The sequence below is a fragment of the Chenopodium quinoa genome, unplaced genomic scaffold (genome assembly GCF_001683475.1).
Source record: "Chenopodium quinoa cultivar QQ74 unplaced genomic scaffold, ASM168347v1, whole genome shotgun sequence".
NCBI classification, from domain to species: domain Eukaryota; kingdom Viridiplantae; phylum Streptophyta; class Magnoliopsida; order Caryophyllales; family Amaranthaceae; genus Chenopodium; species Chenopodium quinoa.
Genome location: NW_018742390.1, coordinates 6,116,017 through 6,141,526, shown reverse-complemented (window position 1 = coordinate 6,141,526; position 25,510 = coordinate 6,116,017). Strand labels below are relative to the sequence as shown.

The window sequence follows — 25,510 nt, the reverse complement described above, 5'->3', positions numbered from 1 at the left end:
TCATTTTTTCGCTATAAGAATCGAGTAGAGGCCAATATGGGCGAATGTGACTCCATGACTCACTTCGTACCATCATCCCCGATCCTCCTTTCGTGGTTCTGAACCATATGGAGTTAGTAATCTCATGGATTATGAATGGGGTGTAACCTTCACGGGTCAATCGTTGTTGCCTATCGTTATCCCTTATCGTGGTTGCCTTTTTATGATCCGTGAACGGTTTACAAGTTCCTTAAAAACTTGTTGGCGGCTCCCTACTTTCCCTGTCCCTAATTATATTATGTCAAATCCCACTTCCTATGAGTGCCAAGCATATTCACCACATGCTTTAACGTAGGTGCACTTCGAGCGATGCCTACACTTATAACCTGAAGCAATGGAGGAGAAAAAGCCCAGTTTGTGCTTTAATGGAGAACTCATAGGTCGCTTTAATTGAGGAGAGAGACAGAAGATGATAGAGAAAAGGGCGTTAGTTTAAGAACGAGAAATTGGAAAAGATTAAATTTAAGTATGAAATATTAAAGAGCGAGGGGGTATATGTAAATATACATTTTGAAGGATATAGTTGGAAGAACACTATTTATAAGTGTACCTTCCTAAATTTAGCAATCTGGCTAGATTGAGAAATTGCTATTCAATATATATATTTTTTTTATAATAAAAATCACCTAACCTTAAAACCTGAAGCAATGGAGGAGAGAAAGCCCATTTTGTGCTTTAATGGAGAACTCATAGGTCGCTTTAATTGAGGAGAGAGACAGAGGATGATAGAGAAAAGGGCGTTAGTTTAAGAACGAGAAATTGGAAAAGATTAAATTTAAGTATGAAATATTAAAGTGCGAGGGTGAATATGTAAATATATATTTTGAAGGATATAGTTGGAAGAACACTATTTATAAGTGTACCTTCATAAATTTAACAATCTGGCTAGATTGAGAAATTGCTATTCAATATAATTTTTTTTTTTATTTATAAAAATCACCTAACCTTATAACCTGAAACAATGGAGGAGAGAAAGCCCAGTTTGTGCTTTAATGGAGAACTCATAGGTCGATTTAATTGAGGAGAGAGACAGAGGATGATAGAGAAAAGAGTGTTAGTTTAAGAACGAGAAATCGGAAAAGATTAAATTTAAGTATGAAATATTAAAGAGCGAGGGTGAATATGTAAATATACATTTTGAAGGATATAGTTGGAAGAACACTATTTATAAGTGTATTCTTCCACTTTTTATAAGGTAGGGATGTTTTATGCAGTCATAAATCCCTTTTGATAATGCAAGATGTTTAACATACTGAATAAAATTATTTTTTATTAAATTAAAATTATTTTTTACAAAAACTAAATTATTTTTCTATGTGAAATATTAGCGGTATATCAATAATAAAACTCTATACAATATTATTATCTTTAAAAATCTATCCAAACTTTATAAAGTGAATTTGACGATGGAAATAGAACATAGTTATAGGATATTTATATAGATTTATGTGTGTGTCTATATACATATATATTAGAATTATTCCATCATAAACTAGGGGTGTCAGTTTGTTTTTCGGTTTGGATTTAATCTAAATCCGATCCAATCCGAAATATAATTTGACTATCAATTTTCCAATTCTATTCGATCCGAATTTCTTTCCCAATCCAATCTAAATTAAAATTTGGTTATTTGGATCCGATCTGAAAATCTGAGTTATAATATATTATTTTTTTAGCGCCTAATACTATTATAAAAATTAAGGTTTAATATAAATACAAGTTTTCAAAATCATGATTAAAATAAATAGTTCAACATCAATTAATTAATACAAAATCCCCCCTAATTAATTTTATGTAGTAGAAAGTATTTAAGTTAAACTTCAAAATACAAAGAAATCCATATTTATACAATCCAAATTTTACAATTCGGGTTTCGGTTGATCCAATAAGGGCCAATCCGATCCAATCCGAAAATCAAAAATTTCAAAAAATCTCAATCCGATCCGATCCAATTTAAAGTTCGGATTCGATCTGAATTGATGATTCGGTTTGGATTGGATTGGATTTCGGTTTAAATCCAAATTATGGACACCCTTATATACAACAACTTTATCTTAGAAAATATATATACAAAAATCGCTTACTTAATATATGTATCACAATAATACCTATTTTTTACCTAAGTGGCATGACACTTGGCGAAAAACTGAATGTCAAGTGTAACAGTCTTATGGCCTGACTGGGAGACCGGTTTTATATATTAGTGACTAGTTATGTGCCTGGGCGATACCAGGATTGTTCTAACCTTTTTAGCTTTAATACAATCATATAACCCTTTTAGATAATGTAAATATTTAGACAAACGATATCATATTGCTTATTTATATAATAGTGTATGTACTTTTGTAGTTTTATTTGTAAATTGAAATCTATGTTATTATTACTATTAGCTTGATATTTTTTTTATTGCACTTAAATTATTTCTAATGAACAGAAAGTATTTTTTATCAAACTAAATTTAATTTTTTGATTAAATCTTATTTAAAATGATTTTTAAATTTTTATTAACATATATTATAAATGGATCTCATTTTAAAGAACTTTTTAAAAGAAATTTTATGATGGAAATAGTACTAAAATTTATGATTAATTTTGTATATATGAAATATTAGAATTCTATCGATAATAAAACTTTATACAACATCTATACTATATATTACAAGGCGTCCACTCTTCAAAGTATGTGTGCTACGTCACAATGCCACGTCATCTTCCAAAGTATATATGCCACGTAAGCTAGCCACTTCATTTAACAAAATAAAATATGCTTTGAACAAGATTCGAATCCATAACCTCCAATACATATAAGTAATACATTCACCATCTCAACCAACTATTATTCATGTTTCAAGCTGCACATAATATTATATATTCCTTTCATTTATTAAGTAAAATAAAGGTAATATAATTTATTTATTTTTCACAAGATTAGAATATAAAAATACATAATGTAAAAAAATAAAAAAGTGACATCCGAGAAAAACGCCCGAACCACTCACACACTTACTATACAAATAGTCGAACATAATTGCTAAATTACAGCAAGAAGTACACAAACTAGCAACGCTGGACATCACCCGGGGTACACACTAGTTTTTATGTTAAAAAGTTTATCTAAAATTTGTTTACTTAACATTATATATGTCACAATAATACATATTCATGTCTTATATGGCTCGACACTGAAAAACTAAAATGTCAAGTGTTAATGTCTCGTGACCTAACGGTGAGACCGAATTTATATAGGCCAATTAGCCAAATTGGTATAAAACTTAGTACCCTTGTGACATATTAGTATAAAAGTTATCGCCGGCGACAAATTGGTATAAAAGTTAGCAAGTTGAGACAGATTGGCATAAAAGTTAATCACCGATGACGTATTGGTATAAAAGTTACCATGTGATGACATATTGGTATAAAAGTTTATTAGTGATGACAACCCTCTTTCTTCTTAGAATAATAAGCGCATATTGTACAAAAGATAATTCTTATTTGTTGTAGCTTAAATCTATTGTTTTCCTTTACCTTTTTTTTGCTTTACATATTTATTTTTGGAAACTATTAAAAGCCCCCAAAATAGTTAAAGAATAAAAAAAAAGAGAAAAAAAAGGAATATATAGAGAAATATTCAGGATTATGCAGAAGAATTAATCAAGAAAATTTACAAGATCAAACTCTTTGATTAAATACTTTAAGATTATATCGAGCTTTTTTGTTTCAAAAATTCAATTTTATATAAATATATTTTCTCCCAACTTCATTAATATCACAACTTATTACATGACAATTTTCACTTTTGAGACACTAAATTATAAAAATGTCTCTTTCCATTCATTTTTTGAGATTTTTTTTTGAACTCACGATTTTTTTGTTATTATTTATCGATTATCTTAAGTGAATGAGCATGAAGGAGAGAATTATTTATCATAAAATGAGAATTAACAACAAATTTATTTATTTTTTTATTTAAAAAAAAACTCATTCGGCAAGAAAAGAAGGGTGAAATGTCACAGCTTGTTAATTTTTATACCAGTTTGTCGCAATTTGTTAAACTTTATGCTAATATGTCGCTGGTGGCTAACTTTTATACCAATTTGTCACAAATTGCTAAATTTTATACCAATATGTTATAAGGGTGCTAACTTTTATACCAATATGTTATAAGGGTGCTAACTTTTATACCATTTGGCTAATTGGCCAATTTATATATTAGTGAAATTATATGATGCGGAATTTAGATGGTACCATGGTGTGAGAAGGACACATGGTTATTATTTAAATGTGATCGTGTCCCAAGCTCCTTAAATTTTTGAAAAACCCAAAACAAATTCCAAAAATTCAAAATCAACACTAACAGAGAGGAGAGAGGAGAGGGGTAAATGACGATGGACAGAGAGAAAGAGAGAGAAATAGAGCTAGAAAGCGCAATGTACACTAATTGTTTGCTCTTAGGCCTCGATCCATCCATCATCGGTCTTGCTCCTTCCAACACTACTCCTCGTGTTGGTCTTTTCCGGCATTCCAATCCTAAACTTGGCGAACAACTTCTCTACTTCATCCTTTCTTCTCTCCGAGGTCCTGCTCAATCTGCCAAGGTTCTAAATCAATATTCCTCTTTTTTTTTTTTTTTTAAACTTTATTATTTCTTCTTTATTTTGCCTAATTTTGTTTTGTTTTGTTAGGATTTTGACAAGGTTTGGCCGATTTTCGATTCTGCTCAGTCTCGCGATTTTCGTAAGGTGATTGATTCTAGTTATTTATTTATTTATTTATTTATTTGTTTTGATTTGGAATTGTGAACGATCGGAATTGTTTCACAGGTTGTTCAAGGGATTATTAGTGAACTTGAATCTCAAGGTGCTCTTCCCAGGAGTAATTCAAGGGTTTCGTCTCTTGCAACATGTTGTGGACCCAGGTTGGTGGCCAATTCTTTTTCATACTCGTACTTTTCTTTTTTTTTTCTTTTTTTTTTTGAATTTTGAATTTTGCTCTTGTAAATGTGTTTTTGGGAGAAAATGATCATTACAGTACGAATCACAATTTCGGATTAATGGTACATACATCAGTGTTTAATTTGTGGTTTTTCAAAAAAATGAACCGAAAATTTAAAGTATAGGTTGAATTATCCTGTCACTTTCAGTTTTTTGATTTATTTGTTCTAAAATCTCTACATAGCACAAAAGTAAGAGACTCTAGATAGTAAAATGTTGAATTTGAGTCAAAGGCAATGGGTTCAATCCTTTTTAATAAGATGATAGTTTATGTTCTTCTTTCTTGCCTACTCATTTTCTATGTTCTTCTAGTCACCAATTTCATTTGAAAGGCTTTTGTCCAGATTCTAACAATATGTAAGTTTTAATGTAATAAAGCAAATGCTAGCTCTCACTAGAAGTTGTTTATTGAGTCAAGCTGCCATTGTGTCGTTCTTGCTTACTTCGTACAATGTGAGGTTATACGCTATAATAGGGGAGGAGCTGGTTGTGCATTGGGAGTATTGGTTTGCTCTTACTTATTGGAGTGCTCAAAAGTACCAAGGATAAGCTGTGCTTGTAAGGATACTAGAGTGTACCCGTGCAAAATGCACGAGATATATTAGAAAAAATATATTTAAAATATGGAAAGTTGATCTTGATGTTATAACTTATACTTGAGCTGTAATGGTCGGTTTTGGACTGGTCGACTCTGTTGAACCCTGTTTAGCTTTGCTCTAGTGAGTATTAATAATCGTATTAACAATGTGCTGACACTTGTTCTGTCGTGCTGACATCTGCTCTGCATATGATATTCCCTGCTTTGCTTAGAAGCTAAAAAAACAGGGTCTTACTCTTTTATGTCGGTGACAACGCAATGTAGCTAGATATTACGGGGTTTACATTGTCAAATTTTTAGAGGTTACCCGTTTAGTGTTATAGGGGTTACTCGGGTAGTGTCATATTGGTTAGTGCATGTCTTGCTCTAAGAGTTATATACTTTAATTTGTTGCAAAAAGTTATTCGGCGAGGCCAGTTGCGCAATTACGTGTTGTACTTTTTTTTTGATGATAAGAGAAGTGGAAATTGTTTAGAGAGGGTAGTGCCTAAAAAAATGCATATAATTGAAGGGTTGGGGATTTAGAGTACTACAGTGAATTGTTGATAAAGGAACTGTATATTCGTGCTAATGCATGACATATATTATACTATGTACCAAAAAATACTCGTAAAACAAAGTGAAATGTTAGTACATATTGTTTTAAAAAAAGTGAAATGTTGGGGATTTTGAGTGTTATAGTGAATTGTTGATAAAGAAACTGTATACTCGTGCTAATGCATGTCATATATTATACTACGTACCAAGAAAAAAACATAAAGTTAAATGTTAGTAGTAGTTTCTTGAAAAAAAACAAAAAGGAAATATTGGATGGGTAGTTATTGTTTTTTTTTTTAAAAAAAAAGACAAAAAATAAATAAAAATAAAGTTGTTGGATAGGTAGTTATTTTTATTTTTTATTTTTTTTATAAAAAAAACCTTAAATGCATGAGAGTTGAGCATTTGGGTTTTGGAGGATTTTGGTGAAAAGTGTCTCTACAATTATAATATAGATATTGTGTTTTATGTGGTTTGAACTTAGAATATGATTCTTACACCTCCAAATGAACACTTTATCGTGCAACTTAACATAGTAAATGGTTGCTCGAGTGGCATTGGTGTATCCAGGAGTTTAATATAGGATGTGCACAATTATATACTTTGTTAAGTAACAATGATTAAAACCTGATTTGTTAAGCTTGTTTATTTTTCCACGAAGACCTTTTGCCATCCCTTATTTAGATTGGTGATATTATGTAATCTATATAATTTTTGACTATTTATATGGAAATAATCAAGATTAAATCACAATATTGTCTAGTTGACAATGTATGAATCGAACATCAGACTCACATTAATAAGATAGAGCTCTATTGTATATTAGAACTAACCAAAATGCTACATTTATAATCTTGCATCAAGTTGCTTCAAATACTTTTTGTTAAAGCATTGAGATTGTACACTTGCACAGCCTTGGTTTGTTATGGTTTTCCTCCGAGTGGTTAGATGAAGATTCTTCGCATTACTTGGTGATTATTTTTCTACTTTGATGACATCATTTTATTATATCTCAATTTTTATAAAAATTTGAGCTATGGAATGTAAAAATATCCTTTGACGACAATGCCTTTACTTGAATAGATTTCTTGTCAAGGTAAATTTGTGATGTTTAAAAATTTTACTTGAAAAAACATAGTTCAGATGCAATTAATTTTGTTTATATTGCTTTAGGATGTGTATGCTAGTAGGTGTCTCTTTAGGGGTGTAGTAACTTCAATTAGCAATCTATCAAATTCTGTACACCTCTTCTTATAGCTCTAACCTTCTTGTCAAGTTTTGAGATAAGTTCATTTGTAGCATTTCTCTCACTGTCTTGGGTATCACAACGTGGAAATTCCTTAATGGTGTGTTTGGATTCTAGAATTTCATTTGAAATTTCGGAATTGGGACAGTTATAGTGTTTGGATGTCAAAGAATTTCAAATGAGGAATTTGCCCAAATTATACAACTACCAAGTAATAACCCATGAAGGTAAGGATTTCAAATGACAAGGTAAACCATGTCTTTTGAAATACTCAAATTCAATAATTCAAATGATGCATTTGAAATGAAATCTATCTTCCCAAACACAACCTAATGGTGTTTCAATCATGTTGATTATTCTGAAACAATGAAGAGGATAGGATCCCAAGCTTTTATGAAAATCAGAGTACAAATAGTCTTCATGGGAGAACTTTAGCTATTTCATTAAGGGGTGGCATTGGCAATCGATAAGAATTGAGATAGTGTTAAGTCTATTATGAAACGTAGACTTTTGTTTTTGGCCGCTAACCTAACAAATATTGCGATGATGAGACATGAATTGACTTCTTCCTGGATCGACGCTATATTTCTATGAACTATGGAATGTGAAGGTAGAGATTAAGCCTAAATAGATTATTTATCCCTAAATGAACCAACTCTGTTTATTAATTAGGCTTAGAATACATTACCACATATTAGGCAGCCGTTAATAATGTATAAAAGCTTGTTTAAATACATCACCTTGCTTTACGCTTGCTTGCGGAATCAAGGTTGCACATAAATGTCAAGCGCAACTGTGAATGTTAGATCACGCGCATATATCTTAGAATATCCAATAAATTAAAAAAAGATCTTCTTGAACGCCTTAATCTCATAAGCGGGGTCAACTACATGAACTAACATGAGAACTTGACTTCCTAGGAGGTCACCCATCATAGTACTACTCTCAATCATTGTGGCTCATGTTAAACGATGCGACAAAGTTTTACATTTGGCTATCACTGCCTACCGTAACCCTCCTCCAGCGGAAAACCCACTAACCCACTGGTGGAGTGTAAGCAAGCAAAATTGTGATTTAGAAAAAGTCAGTAACAATTAATAACAGAAAAATAAAATTTATATCAGCTTCAATCTGTATAGCCAACGAAATATGTAAATCATGTACCCATTGACCCTTCTTATTAAGCTATGAAATCCAACTGCCCTTATTGATATGGGACTCTTTTTTTTATATGCAGCTATGTTACTGCCAGAACACTCGATTTAAGAAATTGAAAAGTAGCAAAATAATAAGCTTACAACTAAGAAAGAAGTATCAACACCATCAGCTTCCAGCTCTTTTAGTATTCCTCTCTACCTTGAGCATCATCAACAACAAAAAAAAAAAATCTCGGATAAAAATAAATAAATATATAAAACGATAGATGCTTTGAGCACGAGTTTCATCCTTGCATGTAGGTGTTGCGTGTGACCTCAAGGTCTACGCGCAACATCCTCGTAAGTGGCGGAGCTTGATGACTTGTAAACTCTAATTTTGCATCTATATATACAAGCGTTCATTCGTTCGTAACAGAGGGCCGAACACCTAGCAAATACCCTAACACTTTCGAGGATTTCACAACCTTGACATTTTAATATCCTCTCATGTCTACATCTTTTGCTAAATCAATTTTCCCAATCGTTAGAGATTTTGATGTAGGAGTCCTTAGATGCGTGGTGCATAGATCTAGCAATGGAGAAGTGGTATGTTCCTTAATTGATCTAACGATGGAGAAGTGGTATAATTTGTAACAAAGATGTGTAGAGGCTTTGTTATTTTTAATGTTGGACTATAATTTTGGGTCACCCTGGCGGAAAAACCTTCCTAACTAATCTCTTTTTAATCAACTTTAAATCTTGCTTTGAGTTATTATTGAGGGGTACATGTGATAATAACAAAAGGGTATCAGAAATTAGCAAACTTCAATTAATTTAGCCCATTTACTATTACATGTCCCCCTCTTGTAAATAGGCGTACACCCTTTTGTACTTGCTCCGTCAGACCTTTTTTTTTTTTATTTTTTATTTTTTTTTATCCTCTCAAATGGAAACGTAAATTTTAGAGTATAAAGATCTACAAATCATAGCTATGCTCCTTGTTTGTTAGAATTTTCCTGTATATAATTATCAATTCCATAGTATCTAGTGGGTTTGCACCTTATAACTTGCTTTTTTCTGATTGGGTTGGAAACTTATTTGGTTTGTCTTAGCTCTTCAATTGGTGGAGTATGGATTTTTTTTTCAGTAACTGCTGCTTTAGCAAACTGCCATGGCAACTTTCTGTGCATGCTTAGAGAATTGTTTGCTAAAAAGTCTTTGCTCTTATCTCAATTTACACTTCTTAAGGATCTATTATTTCAATTGTGTGCAGTTCCTTACAAATTTGATATATTTGGTTTAAGAAGTTTTGGACTTAAACTTGAAACCCTCATTGCCTCCTAGTATTGCACGGCTTTGTATTTTTATGATGCAGAAAAGGGCACTATTGTTTTGTGCTATTTTCCTAGTGCCTTTTTTTTTTTCCTTATGTCTGGGTGGTGGAGGCTCTTCTTGGTCTGTTCTCAGTTATGCCCTTCAGTTATTAGATAACTGAATTTATTTATTTATCATTATTTTTTGGCTTTGTGTATGATTTCAGATTCGTTGAATTATTATGGCAACTTTCTTTGCATGCTTTACGTGAGGTTCATCGACGAACTTTTCCAGCTGACGTTGCTTCTAATGCATTGCCCAGTTCCCTAACTGATGTGGCATTTTCTCATGCTGCTGCACTACTTCCTGTGACCAAGGTATCTTTGTAATATATATGCTTTTCTGTCATGCTTAACTCTAGTGCCTAGGATATTCGTTGGTGTAAGCGAATATGTAATTTACCTGAGTGGTGGATATGACACCCCTCATTTCATTAGGCCAGGATAGCTCTTGAACGACAGCGATTCCTGAAAAATGCAGAAACTGCTGTCCAGAGGCAGGTGATGTGGTCAGGTTTGGCTCATGAGATGACTGCAGAGTATCGGGGTCTCTGCGCAGAAGAGGTACGAATTTCTATTATATGAAACACTTGGAGGCCATCTTAAAATTACAAAAACTCATTTTCTTTCAATTTGCTGGTTTAGGCCTATCTGCAACAAGAGCTTGAAAAGCTTCAGGATTTGAGAAACAAAGCCAAGATGGAGGCTGAAATATGGGATGAACGTGCTTCTGGTTCAAGTCAAAGTTCTCATTTGGTTTCTAAGGCTACTCGATTATGGGAGTCCTTATTATCTCGTAAGAGTAAGTGGAGCTACTGTGAATATATTTTCATCTAATTTCTGTATGTGCTTCTTTATATGTCTTTTGCTATGCTTGAATTGAGATTTACATGGCTTATCGTCAAATATTCCCTATCTTGTGTTCCCTTGGAAATAAGACTTCTGTATTTTTAGGCAAATATTGAATTCTTGTTAAATTGTTGATTTAGCTTTGCAGAAGGAAAACATTTTATAACATGATGTCCTGTCTAAGATCATATTATATTCTGTATATAAAATACTTCCTCCGTGCCATAAATATTGCAATAATTACCATTTTAGGAAGTTTCACAAATATTGCAAAAATTGCCTATTTGCACACGTTTTCACTCTTTCTCTCTCCTCAGCACATGGTTTATTCCTCTCTCCTCTTCTTAAAATTTGTGTCCCATCCCCATGTTGCAAATATTTAAGGAACGGAGGAAGTAGTCAGTAGAATTAGCCCTCTGAATCTTTTGTGTGATATTGATTAGGGGCTTGTTCTGTTGACCTGAATTTATCTTATTGGACTTAATTAGACCTTATTTTCATGTTATATGTACACCTGATAGGACCCGATTAGCCCTGATTAGACGTGATTAACCCTGTAACTTATTTGACAGAACACACCTTACTCTTTCTACAACAATATCTAAATGATGTTTGTATGCTAATATTTATAAGTAAGAATTACTAACATGCACTTGTTACTAATTTAAAATTCAGTTTTGATATAATTGCTCTCTTCTAAGCATTAAGCTCATGCCATACCTTCAAAGTGGCTAGTTTAAAAAGTACTCCATTAGTCTTCTCCTTGTATGGAAGTGGACTATTTTTAAAAAAAATTGTGGTTCTTAACAGGTGTACATAAATTTCAATTAAAAACACAACTCTGATTTATATTGATATAATATATTGCTCACTAGAAGCATTAATCGGTAGCATGATTACCTAATTTGCAGCATTTCATGTTGCATAGCTCATGGGGAATTCAATTTGTCATATGCTATTAATGTGCTTTCCTTGGGACATAATACCCCCCACCCCCAAACGCCTGCATACCTGCGAGGCCACTTCATATTTCCTTCTTCTATGTCAGTTAATGCTTTCAGTTCTCTGTATTTAAATCTATGATTTTATCCGCATAGCAATATTAGAACAGAAATCATCTTGATGGCTAATATCTTTTCGCTTTAATCAATATTGTGCTATGTTACCTTACGCTAGTGCTGCATCTTTTCATGTTGTCTGTCTAATTTCAAATATTTTCTTTTCAACTCTCAAATATGTATGACTCTTATTGGCTTTAGCAAGTTCTATGAGGTTTACTTAACTTCGATGGAGGTAATGTTCTGCTATATCATAATCACCTTATATGCTGCATTTAAAAAAAAAAATTGATCTGCTGTGTCAAGAACAATTGATTTTGAATTTTCACCCAAAAAAATAAAATAAACAACACACTTGATGTTATAACATTGTTACTGTCGTCAGGTCAGCATGAAGTACTTGCTTCAGGGCCTATAGAAGATCTAATAGCCCATCGAGAGCACAGGTATATTTGGTTCTTTGCAATCATTATTGATTAGGTGCTCTAGTGTCTGAAGAATTGCACTGATTTATGAGTTATTTAGGTATCGCATCTCTGGTTCAGCTTTACTTGCTGGTGTGGATCAAAGCTCACAGGTCTTGTTAGGGAAGCTTGGTGACCAAGCTACAGCTCATCCAGATAAGAAAGAGCTGGTTGATGGGTCATCTGCCAATTTGAACAGAGACATGCCAAGAACAAGTGTGGATTCTTCCCATTCACAAACAAATGAAGAAGGCCGAGTGGACGACAGAAGTGGAAGAGGGAATCCCACTGTTGATGTTGCGGAGATTCTTAGGCGCTGGACACATGCTTTACAACGAATCCATAAGCAATCACTTCAGTTGGTATACTTTTTAATTTAATGTTGTCTTACATTAAATTTACGATAAAAAATGTCAATCTTGGTAAAATTTGTCTTTGAACATTTGGTACGACTATTATTGGGTATTTTCTAACTATATTGTATGCTGCAGGCAAAAGCTAATGATGGAGAGGGTCCAGAAATTCTTCGAAGCACACAAGTTGGTGGAACTGGTCATGCTGAATGTTTGGCAACAACCCTGGTTGAACATCGACAACACTTGGCCAGTATACAGGTGTAGTATTCATGGGCCTGTTAGTAATTTGGTGACTCGGTCCAAATTAAAGTTCCCACTTTTTCTTTCCCCTCTAATCTACTTCCTCTGTTTCCATTTAGTTGACACGTTTGATTTAGGCACACATATTTAGGAGAAGTGAGATAGACATGTGAAAGGCATATGAGCCACCACCAGCCCACCCCAACTCCACACCTATATCTAGTTATCTACTAATTCTACTCCACCACCACCATCGCCACCACCCAGATCGGCCAGACGTACTTCTCCGGCACCGCCTCACCTTCGTCACTACCTTCATCACGTAAAACCCACAAAATTACTCAACCTTAATAAGTATCTAAAAATTCAAAAGCATTCACAGCCCAATAACTGCTATTACCTTTAGGGGCTTTAGATCTCAATTCTCAAATACCCCGTGCTAGAAGAAGTAGACGACGATGACGAAGGATGACAAATATGATGCTGCAATCAAAGTTCAAGTAATTCAATATAAAAAGTTGAATCAAAGAATCCCAAATCTTCACCTTGTTAGTTTGTTATGTGGGGATGAAATTACTAGTCCCGCCAACGACATGATTGATGAAATAGAGATCTTAATCTAGTGGGTTCGATGATTTGAGGGTTTTTTGATTTATTGAAGGCGGAGGAAGAAGAGAGAAAGAGGTGACGACTGACGAGTGGTGGTGGTGGGGATGGTGATGAGGTATGATACTAGTATGTGGCCATGTGGTTGGTGTGTTCATTGGGTCAGGAGGAGGTGATAGAGAGAGGAGAGAGATTGGTCTAATAATCAGATATGAGCAGGAGAGAGGTAAGGGTACAATTGACCATTCATAATAGAAAATATGTCCAAAATAGAAACGTGTCAACTTAAAAAAACTTCCCAAAAAAGAATACGTGTCAACTAAAAAAACGGAGGTAATATTTATTTCCTCATTTTCCATTCATATTAACGTTACTCTATCCATCACATCAACACTGTTTTCTTTCTCAATATAAATACTTTTTTTTAGTTTTATATGTATTAATTGGTTCATTTTAATTGACACATTTCTTTAGGCAAGTTTGCTATTGTATGATTTCAAACATAAATATCTTCAATCGTCAAAAAGTAAAAATTAAAGGCTTATATTTATACATTTAGACAAATTTAACAAGACCAGGCAATGACTTTATTTTTAAAAAATAAATAAAAAAAAAAAAGGTCAAAGTTACCTGTGTAAATAGTGTCCAAAGTCAAAATAAGTGTCAACTAAAAAGAAACGAAGGACAAGAAAAAGTAAAAACATTGAGCTTCTCCAATGGAGGACTCAAATAGGGAACCAAGATTTATGTCGAAAGAAGCCCTCCATTGGATGTGTTAGGATTAGTAAGAACACTTAATAAATTTCAGAACTTTTTAAAATAGCTCTCTTTCTACAAAATGGAAATTGTTTATGTACAGTGTACTACCTATACTTTTTATTTGTTTGACTTGCTTATTCCAGATACCTAGTTTATGAAAACTTTGAAAAAGATGACGGGGTGTAAGAAAAAGTAAAAAGGTTGTGGGTGTAAGATAAACTCTGAGTGTGTGTATGCGTATATGAGAGAGAAAGAAAGAAGGTGGGTGGTGTCAGATAATGTAAGAGAGTGTGAAAATGTGTAAATATTGTGGAGTACTATGGGTATGATGGTGAAAGGAGTATCCAAAATGGAATTATGGAGTCACCAGTGGACATTTTGTCTCTAAATATTGACGTGATTTTGAGTCAGACCATTGGAGCTTATAAGTTACCATTAAAATTCTTTGAAACGCAACTTGAATAGAGATACAAGCTTGGTTAATTAGTTTCAAATTTGGAAAGATGCATTCAATTTTTGTTAATAAAGTGCTAAGTATGCCTCCTTAGATTCACCCACCATTTAGCTTATTGACTTTTCCTCTGTTGGACAAAGACTTGTAAATGTGCTTGTGATTGGGATTGAAAAAGTGGCGATGTGGCGTATAAACCTTTTCCATGGCTTCCTTTTCATGAAACTCATTGAGAATTTCGAAATACCGTTCTAAACAATAAGCTGCAACCCATCTCTTGTCAAATGGATTCAAGCACTCTTACGAAATCTCTTTTTTTAGTTTTAGCCGGCCCATAATATTAGAAAACAGACCCACTTAGTGGATAAGCATTAAAATATACCAATTAACCGACTGTGATATATATTTTTATTTTTGCATCCAAAGAGTTTGTATATATTTTCTTACTACAGAAGTTCCCTTGATCTCCATGCTCAAGTCAAGTATTGTATCAAGAAGGTTTATCTCTGCCTAATTTCTAGTTGTGAATATTTAACTAGAAATGTTTCTATTTTTCCGTTTTATAAAGCATTGACTTATAAATACTCAAATACTATAGAACAGTAATGATAATTATAATTTTGACCACTGCGGCGAGATCATTTCTATGTGAGAACATTTCAATGACCAACCGTGACTAGAGATCTTTTCTCTGCGAGAACATTTCAATTAAAGTGTATACCCAATTTTGGCAAAGTCATATTTGCAAGAATGAAGGGGTCTCTTCAGTTTACCAATTTGACATGGTTGTTTTTAGCCTCCATCCGAATAGGGTGGTACCTAGTCTTTGAGAGAAGGCAATAAAGATAAAGATGACTTGAGATTTGGTATTAGTTAATGACTTAATGTTACGAGTAATACACTATTCTTGTCAATCCTGCTTTAGTTATATAGCCCCCTGTTTGTATAATAAGCATGCATCCCATTTTCTTAGCTAATATTATGCCATCCCATTTTCTTAGTTTGCATTTAGAAGAAAGTGTATTATTGTTTTTCAGATAAAGATTCATTTATCTCTTATAGGGTTGTGACTTGGATTCATCGTCGCAAAAACAGTTGACCTAGTTGTTCTGTTCATTTTGTTGGACATCTGGTTAATATTAAAAGTAATATATTTAAATTAAGGTACCATGATTGTCAGGTTTTAATAAATCAACTTAAGGAAGTTGCGCCTGCTATTCAAAATTCGATAGAAGAACTCACAGAAGAAGTTAACACTGTTTCTTCCAGCCTTCCTTTAATGAATAAATGTCCTGGCCAGTCTAGTTTGCCTATGCAAGCTCAAAGCAGTGGGAAGGTAATGGTAATTTTGTTTTGGTTTCCCAGTATATGTTAAAGAAGCTGATTTAAGCTTAGATGTTTTAATGTTTGATTCTTTGTACTTTTTCTTTATTAAGATTGGTAAAAGTGATGATACTGCTGAAGTTACGTCAAAAATGTCCAATGTTCAATTTGAGAAGGCAGTTGCAAGCCCTACTTTAAAGCTTCCTCCATTGTTCAATCTTACGCCAAACTCAACAGCGAGAGGGGGAAATTTACAAAAAAGTTTTACTTCTCCTGTCAACCATGGAGATAATTTATCTGAAAGGAAGAGTATTGATAGTGCTTTTTTGAATAATGCAATGGATATTCTGCCACAAGGTTTGCAGCAAGTCTTTTATTTTATTTTATTTTATTTATTTATTTTATATTGTTGTTTCTGTTTTTGATTTCTGCTATCTAATATGGCCTATATCTGAATAATTTACTTCTGCAGATTCAGAGTCTTTATATGTCCAGAAGTTTAAGCGGTCAGTCCGAGAAGCAGCTTTGGCTACAAAATCATGTGATTATGAATCATCACGTGATAGCCACTCAGAAGATGGTTCAGAGCACTTCTTTGTTCCTCTTTCAACTGCTGGAATTCCTTCTGTGGGTGTCGAACAGAGGGGATCTTCAGTTAGGAATAACCGATTTTTTTTCTGAAGCCGAGTCCTTGTTACTTGGGAATTCTATTGTTGACAATTGTGGAGGCAAAAAGTTTGATGAAGTATCAGATGCTTTTAATGAGTTTGATTCACTTTCAGAGTATGATCGAGTAAATGGGTTTCTGTCTGCTTCCTGTTCAAATTATGCAGCTTCTGAATCGCAAACATCTTTTTATGACCTTGATGAGGCGCCGGATCAAGTCTTCTCTCCACCTTTACTTATGGAAACATCATTGCTAGCAGATGCATATGAAGATTTACTAGGTATGTATTTTTGGTTTGCTGAAAGATTTGTTTCATCTTTCTTCCTAATGATTTTCTCCTATTCAAATATATTTCCTGGTATCAATGGTTTGTTTCATATTTTCATACATGTACGTACTTTGTTCAGTTAGTATGTGCAATACATATCTCAAAGGAAGTTGTACGTCTTCTGCCATACCCTTTTGTGTATATGAGCAATCTTCAATTTTTAAGTCTACATGCTACTAAAGTCTCTCATCATTTTGGCTGAGAAAATTGTTGGAACTTTTGACACTTGATGAACCTTCATTTTGTATCAATTACGGGTCTCCTAAATTATCCTCTACAACAGTCTCTTATTATATTGGAAAATTTGTGAATTACTACCTTAAAAATAGCGTCTTGTCAGTTACTACCCTAAAAATAAAAAAAGTTAAATATTGCCTTTAAATAAGTAATTAATTTGTAAGATTTACTACCCTTGTCATTTATTTTGGTGACCTATTAAATAATTTATCAACTGAAAGACGTAATTTATGATTTAGGGTCAATTGAGAAGCTCCTTAAAAATGAGAAGTATTTTATGTGTATAATCTTTATACTAAATGTGCATATATTTTGAATCAAATGTGCAAAAAAATCAACACAAATTTGACGTGCATAAAATTTGTACATTATGTGCACATTTTCTGTTCTTTCCAGAATATTGAAATTTTTTGTTAGCTCAAAAATCAAATTTGCACATCTAATGAAGAAAAAATATGAACATTTATCCTTCTCATCTTTTTCATTGGATCCGAACCCTTTATATCATGTTATCAAGCTCCTTAAGGGTTCATCAATTTAGGTAACATTGCATAATACTTCGTATATACCATCTCCGCTTCGAGTTACTTGCAACAAAGTACAAGTTTGCGGAGGCCGAGGCAAAAGATTGAAGTGTAGTTAATTAAGGGGTGGTTATAGTATTAGGAGAGATAAAATGGAGGGAAAGCAAGTGGTCCCTTCTTTACTTTTTGGTTGCATGTGGGGGGAATCTTTTTAGTGGGTCTTCCCCCCCCCCCCCCCTTTTTTTTTCTAGACTTTACAACAAGTTTCCCACTTGTTTTGGGAACTTTGTTTTTCCCTCTTAATTTTTCCACGAAAATTTAAACATTCACCCAAATTCAAATTTTTTCATTTAAATCAAACAAAATGACCTCTTTATAAAGAGGTCACCCCTCCAAATAAACCCATCTTTTTTTCACTTCATTTCAGATGGGATAATATGGGGGGGGGGGGTTGATAATATCCAACTGTTTTTCACAAAAACCAACAGTATTTAACTTCACAAAATACAGGCAGCCCTAGTAAATTACAACTTCACTAAGATTAGTTGTTAATAATCCTAATTCTAAGTGATGAGTTAGTTCCAGCAGCATCCATATTTACTGAATTAGGCTCCATTAAAGACCGCTAAAAAAACCCACAGCCGCCACTTCATCACCTTCACTAGCTCTGCAACAAAAAAAAAAAAAAAAGGGGACTCTTGGAATTCTTTAAATCTGATTTTTATGGCATGCATCAATTGTATGAAGATGAACAACAACAATGGGACTACAACAACATGGGACTTCATGATTCAGTCCATGAAGAATCAGAAATGGAAACTGAGCAACAGAATGGTGAACAAACAAGATGGTGGGTATGATGCAGATCTTGATGATACACAAACAGGAGGGGACTCCAAATGAAGAAGCAGATGATGGCAGAAGGGCAAACAGAGAACTAGAGACAACTAGTTGATGAAATTTTGGTGAACATAGAAGGGGACTCATTACCATTTGGATTTTTATCCAAAATGGCCAGAAAACGCAATGTTCACAGATGAACAACTAGATAGTTCTAGGTAATTAAAAAAACATTTAGGGGAGGGGACTGCTATTGATGTTAGAACTAAAAAATTAGGTAAAACAGGGCCTAAACCCAAAGAATATTCTGATGAGTGGTTAGTGTCTGTCCCTCTGTATAAGAGGAGGACCATTGAAAGGAGCTATGGTGCTGCCCTTCATGAGTCTTCCTCAGTGATACACAGATTAAAGAAAAAAGGTAGATTTAGAACACACACATCAACTAATCACCCAACACTCACAGATAATCACAAAATTGCAAGACTTAAGTGGGTTTTAAGCTATGTTTACCCTGTTCTATCTGTTGGGGATCCAACTTGCAGAGATATGAAGCACACAATACACATTGATGAAAAGTGGTTCTACTTGAACCCAGAAACAAGAACATTTTATCTGCTACCAAATGAAGACAACCCATATAGAGCTCAACTAGGAGGTTTAAATTGAAGGCTATGTTCATGGGCATGGTTAGGAAGCCACTCTATGATGAAAACAAGAATCTCTTGCATGATGGGAAGTTTGGGTTGTTTCGTTTTGTCAAGTATGAGATAGCAAAGAAGACAAGCAAGAACAGAGCCAAGGGAACATTGGAAACTAAGGCTGTCCAGTCTGTGAACAAGGATGCTATAAGGGACATGCTACTCAACCATGTAATTCTAGCTATACATGAGAAATGGCCCCCCCATTTACCAAAGGGTATCCTAATACAGTGGGATAATGCTAGGCCACACCAAGTCCCTAAGGATACAGAATTCACATAAGCACGTCAAGCATATGGGTTCAACATTGAGTTTGTCTAGCAACCAACACAAAGTCCAGACTTAAATGTCTTGGATTTAGGTCTATTTAGGGTCATACAGTCCATTCAGTATCAGTCTTTCCCCAAAAACCTTAATGAATTACTAGAAAGGGTGAAATAAGCTTGGGAGGAATTTGATCCAACAGTGAACAAGTATACATGGATTATCCTACAGTCATGCTTGAAATACTAGAAAGGAAGGGCAACAACAACTTTGTTCCACCACACATGAAAAAGAGACATTTGGACAGTCTAGGGCAACTACCAGACTTCCACCACACATGAAAAAGAGACATTTGGACAGTCTAGGGCAACTACCAGACTTCCTATAAGTGGACATAGAGCTTTTGAACACAGTGGTGCATTATCTGTACACAATTGAAGTGCCAACAACAAGCAACCAACAACAAGATGCCAACATGGAGGTAGATGCAGACTAAGTAAGCAAGGGACAGTGAATATGCTTTTGGGACTCATAGACTGCCACACATAACCATGCAAGCCTAAACTTTTTTTTTTTGTTTTAGTTTAAGTATTGGTTATGTGTATTTTGGTAAATTCTTAGTCCTCATTTCTAGGCAGTCATGTATTAGGGCTTAAAGGATTAGTGTCCTAACTTTTGTAAGCTTCACATGTTTTTGATTGAATGAAAATGCTAACAAATTCCATCAGACAGGGTGTTTTTTCATTCAAAGCAATCTTGACAGTGGGCACCTCAACAACAACCTCAAAAGAAGTCACTAGAGCCTCCACACTGAACAATAAGCTATCAGTTGAGTCCCTTCATCATTTGAAACATAATAACACTGATGCATATGAAAGGGGGGGGGGGACTAAATGCATCTAATAGGGGCACACCAATGGGATTCATATGTCACAAGCATCAGTCACTTCACAAGGCTGCATTTACAACTTCAAACAAGTAACTAAGTCCCAAACCAACATACACAAGAAACAGAGTACTAACTTGTATTCAAGCAACCAAACATGCATCTTATACAGATCAAACTCAAAAACAGGACTCCATGAAGGGAACATAGCCATGTATGAACACCAACAACACCACAACTTCAATCCAAGGCAACAAATCAAATCCAGAATAAGATCAATAACAAAAACAGGACTCAAACAGGGAACATAGCCAACAATCAACACCCACCAACATAAGGAAATCATAAATAAGCTACAAAAAATTAAATTAAAAGGGTTTAAGAGTTTACGCTGCCCCATTAATTTGGGGGAATGTAGTACTGGGGGTAGTAGATCTGAAGATAAGCCATGTACACATCATCTGGCTCAAGACCATTAGGCAGATCTGATGCGCTTCGCACCAGAAGTAGGACCTCCTCCGCAGTCAGCTCCATGGGTTGAGACTCAGTTCCAGTGTCTGGAACCACAACAACAGGTTCAACAGGGACAACAGCCAAAGGAGGATTGACATTGACCACCGCAACAGGGGTTTCGACCAGATCTATCACCGTTGCAGGGGTTTCAGCCAGATATGCAGCTGCAGCCACAAAAGGGGGATTTACTTTTTTAGATCGCTTAGGCTTCACCACTTTCTCCTCCTCGTCACTGGAGATGTACTCCACGAGTTTAGCCCCCCTGATCCTCCTTCGAGCTATGATTGAAGCTCTTCGAAGAGGTTTCATCTCACCCGTACCACATCGAGGAATGTACCTCGTAAAGGAAGGACGAGGAGAAGAGAGCCTAGTAGCAGCAGAAAGGGACTCATAGCATTGAAGATATGGGTTTTCTTCGTCTGAAGAAGCCATTTTTAGTGTGAGATTAAGTATCAGGGAGGGAAAAACCAAGGATGAAGGAGAGAGAAAGGAGGAAAAACCAAGGATGAAGGAGAGAGAAAGGAGAAAAACCAGTTGAACAAGAGAGAGAAACAAAACCACTGGGAGAGAGAGAGAGAGAGAGAGAATTGGGTATATGAACAATTAGGGTTGAGGGGTGTGAATTCTGGGAAAAGTAAACCCAGAATTGAATGCCTTAAACCATATTCAAGATGAATTGAATGTTGAAGCAATGAATGAAGGTAGTTGGGGGATTGGGGATTTAAAAGAAATTGGGTAAATTTGGTGGGAGTGGTTAAAAAAAGTAAATTGGAGTTAAATTTAACAAAATTAGATTAAGAGTAGTAATAAGGTGTTTAAAAAATACAGTAAGGGTAAATTGGTAAATTTGTAGGAAAACTTTACTAAATAAGGAAAGAAAATAAGTTGTTGCAAATAATGTGAAGCACCCATTTAAGGAAACTGTTGCAAGTAATCCGAAGCGGAGGTAGTATAAGGGGTTTTGGCCTTTACTTTCCTTCCCCCCGTGGGATGAGTGGGGGATGGAGTTTGGGAAAGGGTGGGGTGGTGAAGGTGGAGGTGATGATAAGTTCGTTTCTTAAGGTTCCTTGATTGTAGATTGTACGAAATTTGTCAATTACTACTCTTAAAAATAAAAATTGCTAATTATCACCTTTAAAGTGATTAATTGTACGATTATTACCTGTAGCCATTTTTCGGCAAATTAGCCTAATTATGATGTCACTTATCGCTTTAAATCTATTTATATGAAAGCTAAGGGGAAAATGATTGATAAATAGTTAAATTGGGACTAAAGTGCCATTAAATACATGTTCGGCTAATAAGTGAAGTCATAAATTACGCTTTCCAACTAATAAAGTGACTTAGAGGTCACAAAATGGGATTAAAATGATATATTTAAGATGATAAGTGACATCATAAAAAGGCTCATTTGTCGGAAAATGGTTGAAGAGAGTACTTGTACAAATTAATCACTTTTAAGGGCAGCAATTAACAACATATTTGACTTTTGAGGTTGTAGTTATCAGTTTTGTTTTTTCAGGGTAGTAATTGACTAGGTACCTTTATTTGAGGTAGTAATTGACAAATTTTCCCATTATTATCTCCATTGTAGCATATATAAATTTGTCTTTTCTATCTCTATGGTGCAAAAAATGCTCTCTTGGTACCAGAAGCCCTCTAACAATTTGAGATCATGTTATTTAATGCAGCACCGCTTTCGGAAACAGATGCTGCTTTGATGGATCATTAAATGGGTGTCATCCTGTTTTGTGGTTCTTCAATATGCTGTCGTTTCATCCCTACATCTGAATGCTGTTCGGTTGAAGTGTTGATAATACTTTTTTCTGCACATTATGCTAATTAGTGAAGATATGAATCCACAGATGTGGGAATGTAAGTTTCATTAGAACCCAAAGTCTGCCTATAGTGCTAATCAGTATGACCCCGATAAAGCAAACCAAAGGAACAATAGGGTCAGCCTAGTTAATTTTGACATATGTTACATGGTTGTAAAAGCCTAACAGTTGTAGCTGGTAGCTGGTGCACCATATTCAGATATATCTTTTAATTGTTGGTTTGACACTGAGGATTATTTACAGATATCTTCCATCATGCAGCATAGTTGTTTAGCTTTTGTTTGACTGAAGTTTTGCAGATGGACTAGACATGGAGCGAGCCATATTTTGTTTTTTTTGTAAGGATGTTCAATTTTTCATAATGGATTACCTTTAGGGTGGAAACTTTCGGGTTTGATGATATAAGACAGCTGGACATCATCAAAGTTAGGCTGTTTATTGGTTTCAGAACATATTCTTCACCGTGCTTGATGCCTTGGCTTTGGGTTTCTGTTTGTGTCTATATGATGTTTGTACACCATTCTGTTGCATAATGATATTACTTTCAAATTTTTCTTGTGTATGAATATATTGTATAACATTTGTTTAGAAATGTAACTTTACTGGAGTTTGTGTCCTATTACACTTTTGCTGATGCTAGTTTAAACAAACATGGGTTATGTTGAAGATGGCACGAAGATGTCTGCAATTAGAATAATGGTCATTGCTATATAGTTCTTCATTTTGCTTCTCTTTGTAAGCATATTTGAGTATGTCCTTGTAATATAATCTTTGTTGAGAATGATTTTACAACACAACGTCAAGATGTAAATTGATTTATTTTTTGACGAGCCCACAATGAACCACTGCCAAAAAAGAAGCTTTTGTGTACAACGTTTTTTATTTATTTTTTGGCTGGCAATAAAGTCCCTCATCTTCTAACAAATACTTTGTACTACCTCTAGTCTAAATTACTTGCAACTTAGAAGGTATTATTTGTGAGATATAAAATATTCCAAAGTTGCAAGTAATTTGAATTGGAGGTAGTATAATAAGAAGTGGTTATATATTGATATATTAAATTGATGACGGAAGTTGTGAAAGAATAATATGAATGAATTATGCATGAGCACATGAATAGGCGAAAAATAGAATGATTTACAAAAATATAGCTTTTTAAAAACTTATTTACGATTTTGCATTAGAATGAAACTTATTACAAAAATACAGTCCACGTAGGCTCGAGAATACATTTGGGGTATATTTTCCTTTAGAGACAAACCGTTAGTTTAAGTAGCGGTATTCCTTAAGTAGCGGTTTTAGTCTAATACCTGTAGGGAATATTTCAAGCATTACCCCAAACTTGAACCCCACTGTGATCATACACTTAAGCATGGTGGCGTCCAAAGGGAAAGAAGGTAGAGCAAAAGAGTCGCCAACAAGTTTTAGGAACTTGTAAACCGTTCACGATGTGAAGGTTATACCCCTTAACGATCCAAGAGATCGTTAACTCCAAAAGGTCTGGAACCATGACTGGTAGTTCGGGAATGAAGGTACAAATCCAACCTAAAAGAGATTGAACCTTGTAGACACCTAAAAATGTCTCCCCAAAACCAAACCCGATGATGAACAACCTTTCACCGCCATTATTGGTCAGGTTGAGTATTTAATTTTTGGAGTGCTTAAATCCATATTTTCATTTCATAAACCAACCCAATTCCTAGCCCATTTCCCCAAACCATAACTTATTTTCCTCTTTTCGTGCCTTTAAACCCAAAATAATTCATTTCGTGTCCTTTTTATAAAAACGTTTATTCCAGTTTATTTTGGTCCATAATCAGGGTCCAATGATTGAATACTTGGATGGGGCTTTAAAATATCTTCCAACGATATATTACAAGCCCAAATCCGAGTTATAATGAATAAGTTATGGCCAAAATATTAAAATGAGCCCAAACTGAACCTAAGCCCACCTTACCTACGACCCAATGATCATGTAGAGGGTCCAAATTATTTAATCCAATTCCTAATCTAATTAGGATTAATTAGAAGCCTCTATAAGTTTATAAAAGATCTTAATTATCCTTTTTGAAAAGATAAGATTAAAGAGTTTGAAATTGAATAAAACTTTTCTTTTTGAAAATCCTATTTACATCCGAATTGAAAGACGTTCAAAGATAGACAGATATTATTTTCGTGCCTCATAGTTTTTATCCAAATTTTATATGGTTAGATAGCCCTTGAAATTATCTTTCCAATGATATATTATAATATCAATTCCGAGCTATAACGGAAAAGATATGAATAAAATGTCAAACTCTATCCAAAACTGACACCGTCTCACTATTTCGGCTATATCGTTTTTTCTACAAAATATTTTAATCTGATTCCAATTGGATTAAAATTTATAATTCAATATCTTTCTAACCATATCTTATTCATCTTATTCCGATTTGTGGTTCAAAATATATGATAAAAACAAAAACCGCAAAAACTGCTGTCTATCGCAAGAGTTTTATCCGATTCGAATTCTTATCTTTTCTTGATTCGACCCCTCTTTTCCTCTTATAAATAGAGGTCATATCTCCCCTTTTTTGATTCATCAACAAGCTTGATCATAAAATAATTCTCTTCTCCCTATTTAGCCTAAATTCTAGCCACCCTATTCTTTCACTATTCCTTCCCCTAAACACTCCAAGAAGTCCATACA

At 34.3% G+C, this 25,510-nt stretch overlaps 1 protein-coding gene across 1 annotated transcript; it reads left to right on the top strand.

Moving 5' to 3' along the window:
- The first annotated feature begins 4,354 nt into the window (after positions 1-4,354).
- On the top strand, positions 4,355-23,677 carry LOC110700366 (AUGMIN subunit 6-like). Its single transcript, XM_021877896.1, is given in 14 exon segments — positions 4,355-4,634; positions 4,722-4,778; positions 4,860-4,954; positions 10,088-10,238; positions 10,359-10,484; positions 10,566-10,722; positions 12,213-12,273; positions 12,353-12,653; positions 12,783-12,905; positions 15,884-16,039; positions 16,140-16,383; positions 16,499-16,694; positions 16,696-16,973; positions 22,675-23,677. Coding segments are annotated over 14 exon segments (2,202 nt in total). The 5' UTR covers positions 4,355-4,418; the 3' UTR covers positions 22,716-23,677.
- Positions 23,678-25,510: the final 1,833 nt, after the last annotated feature.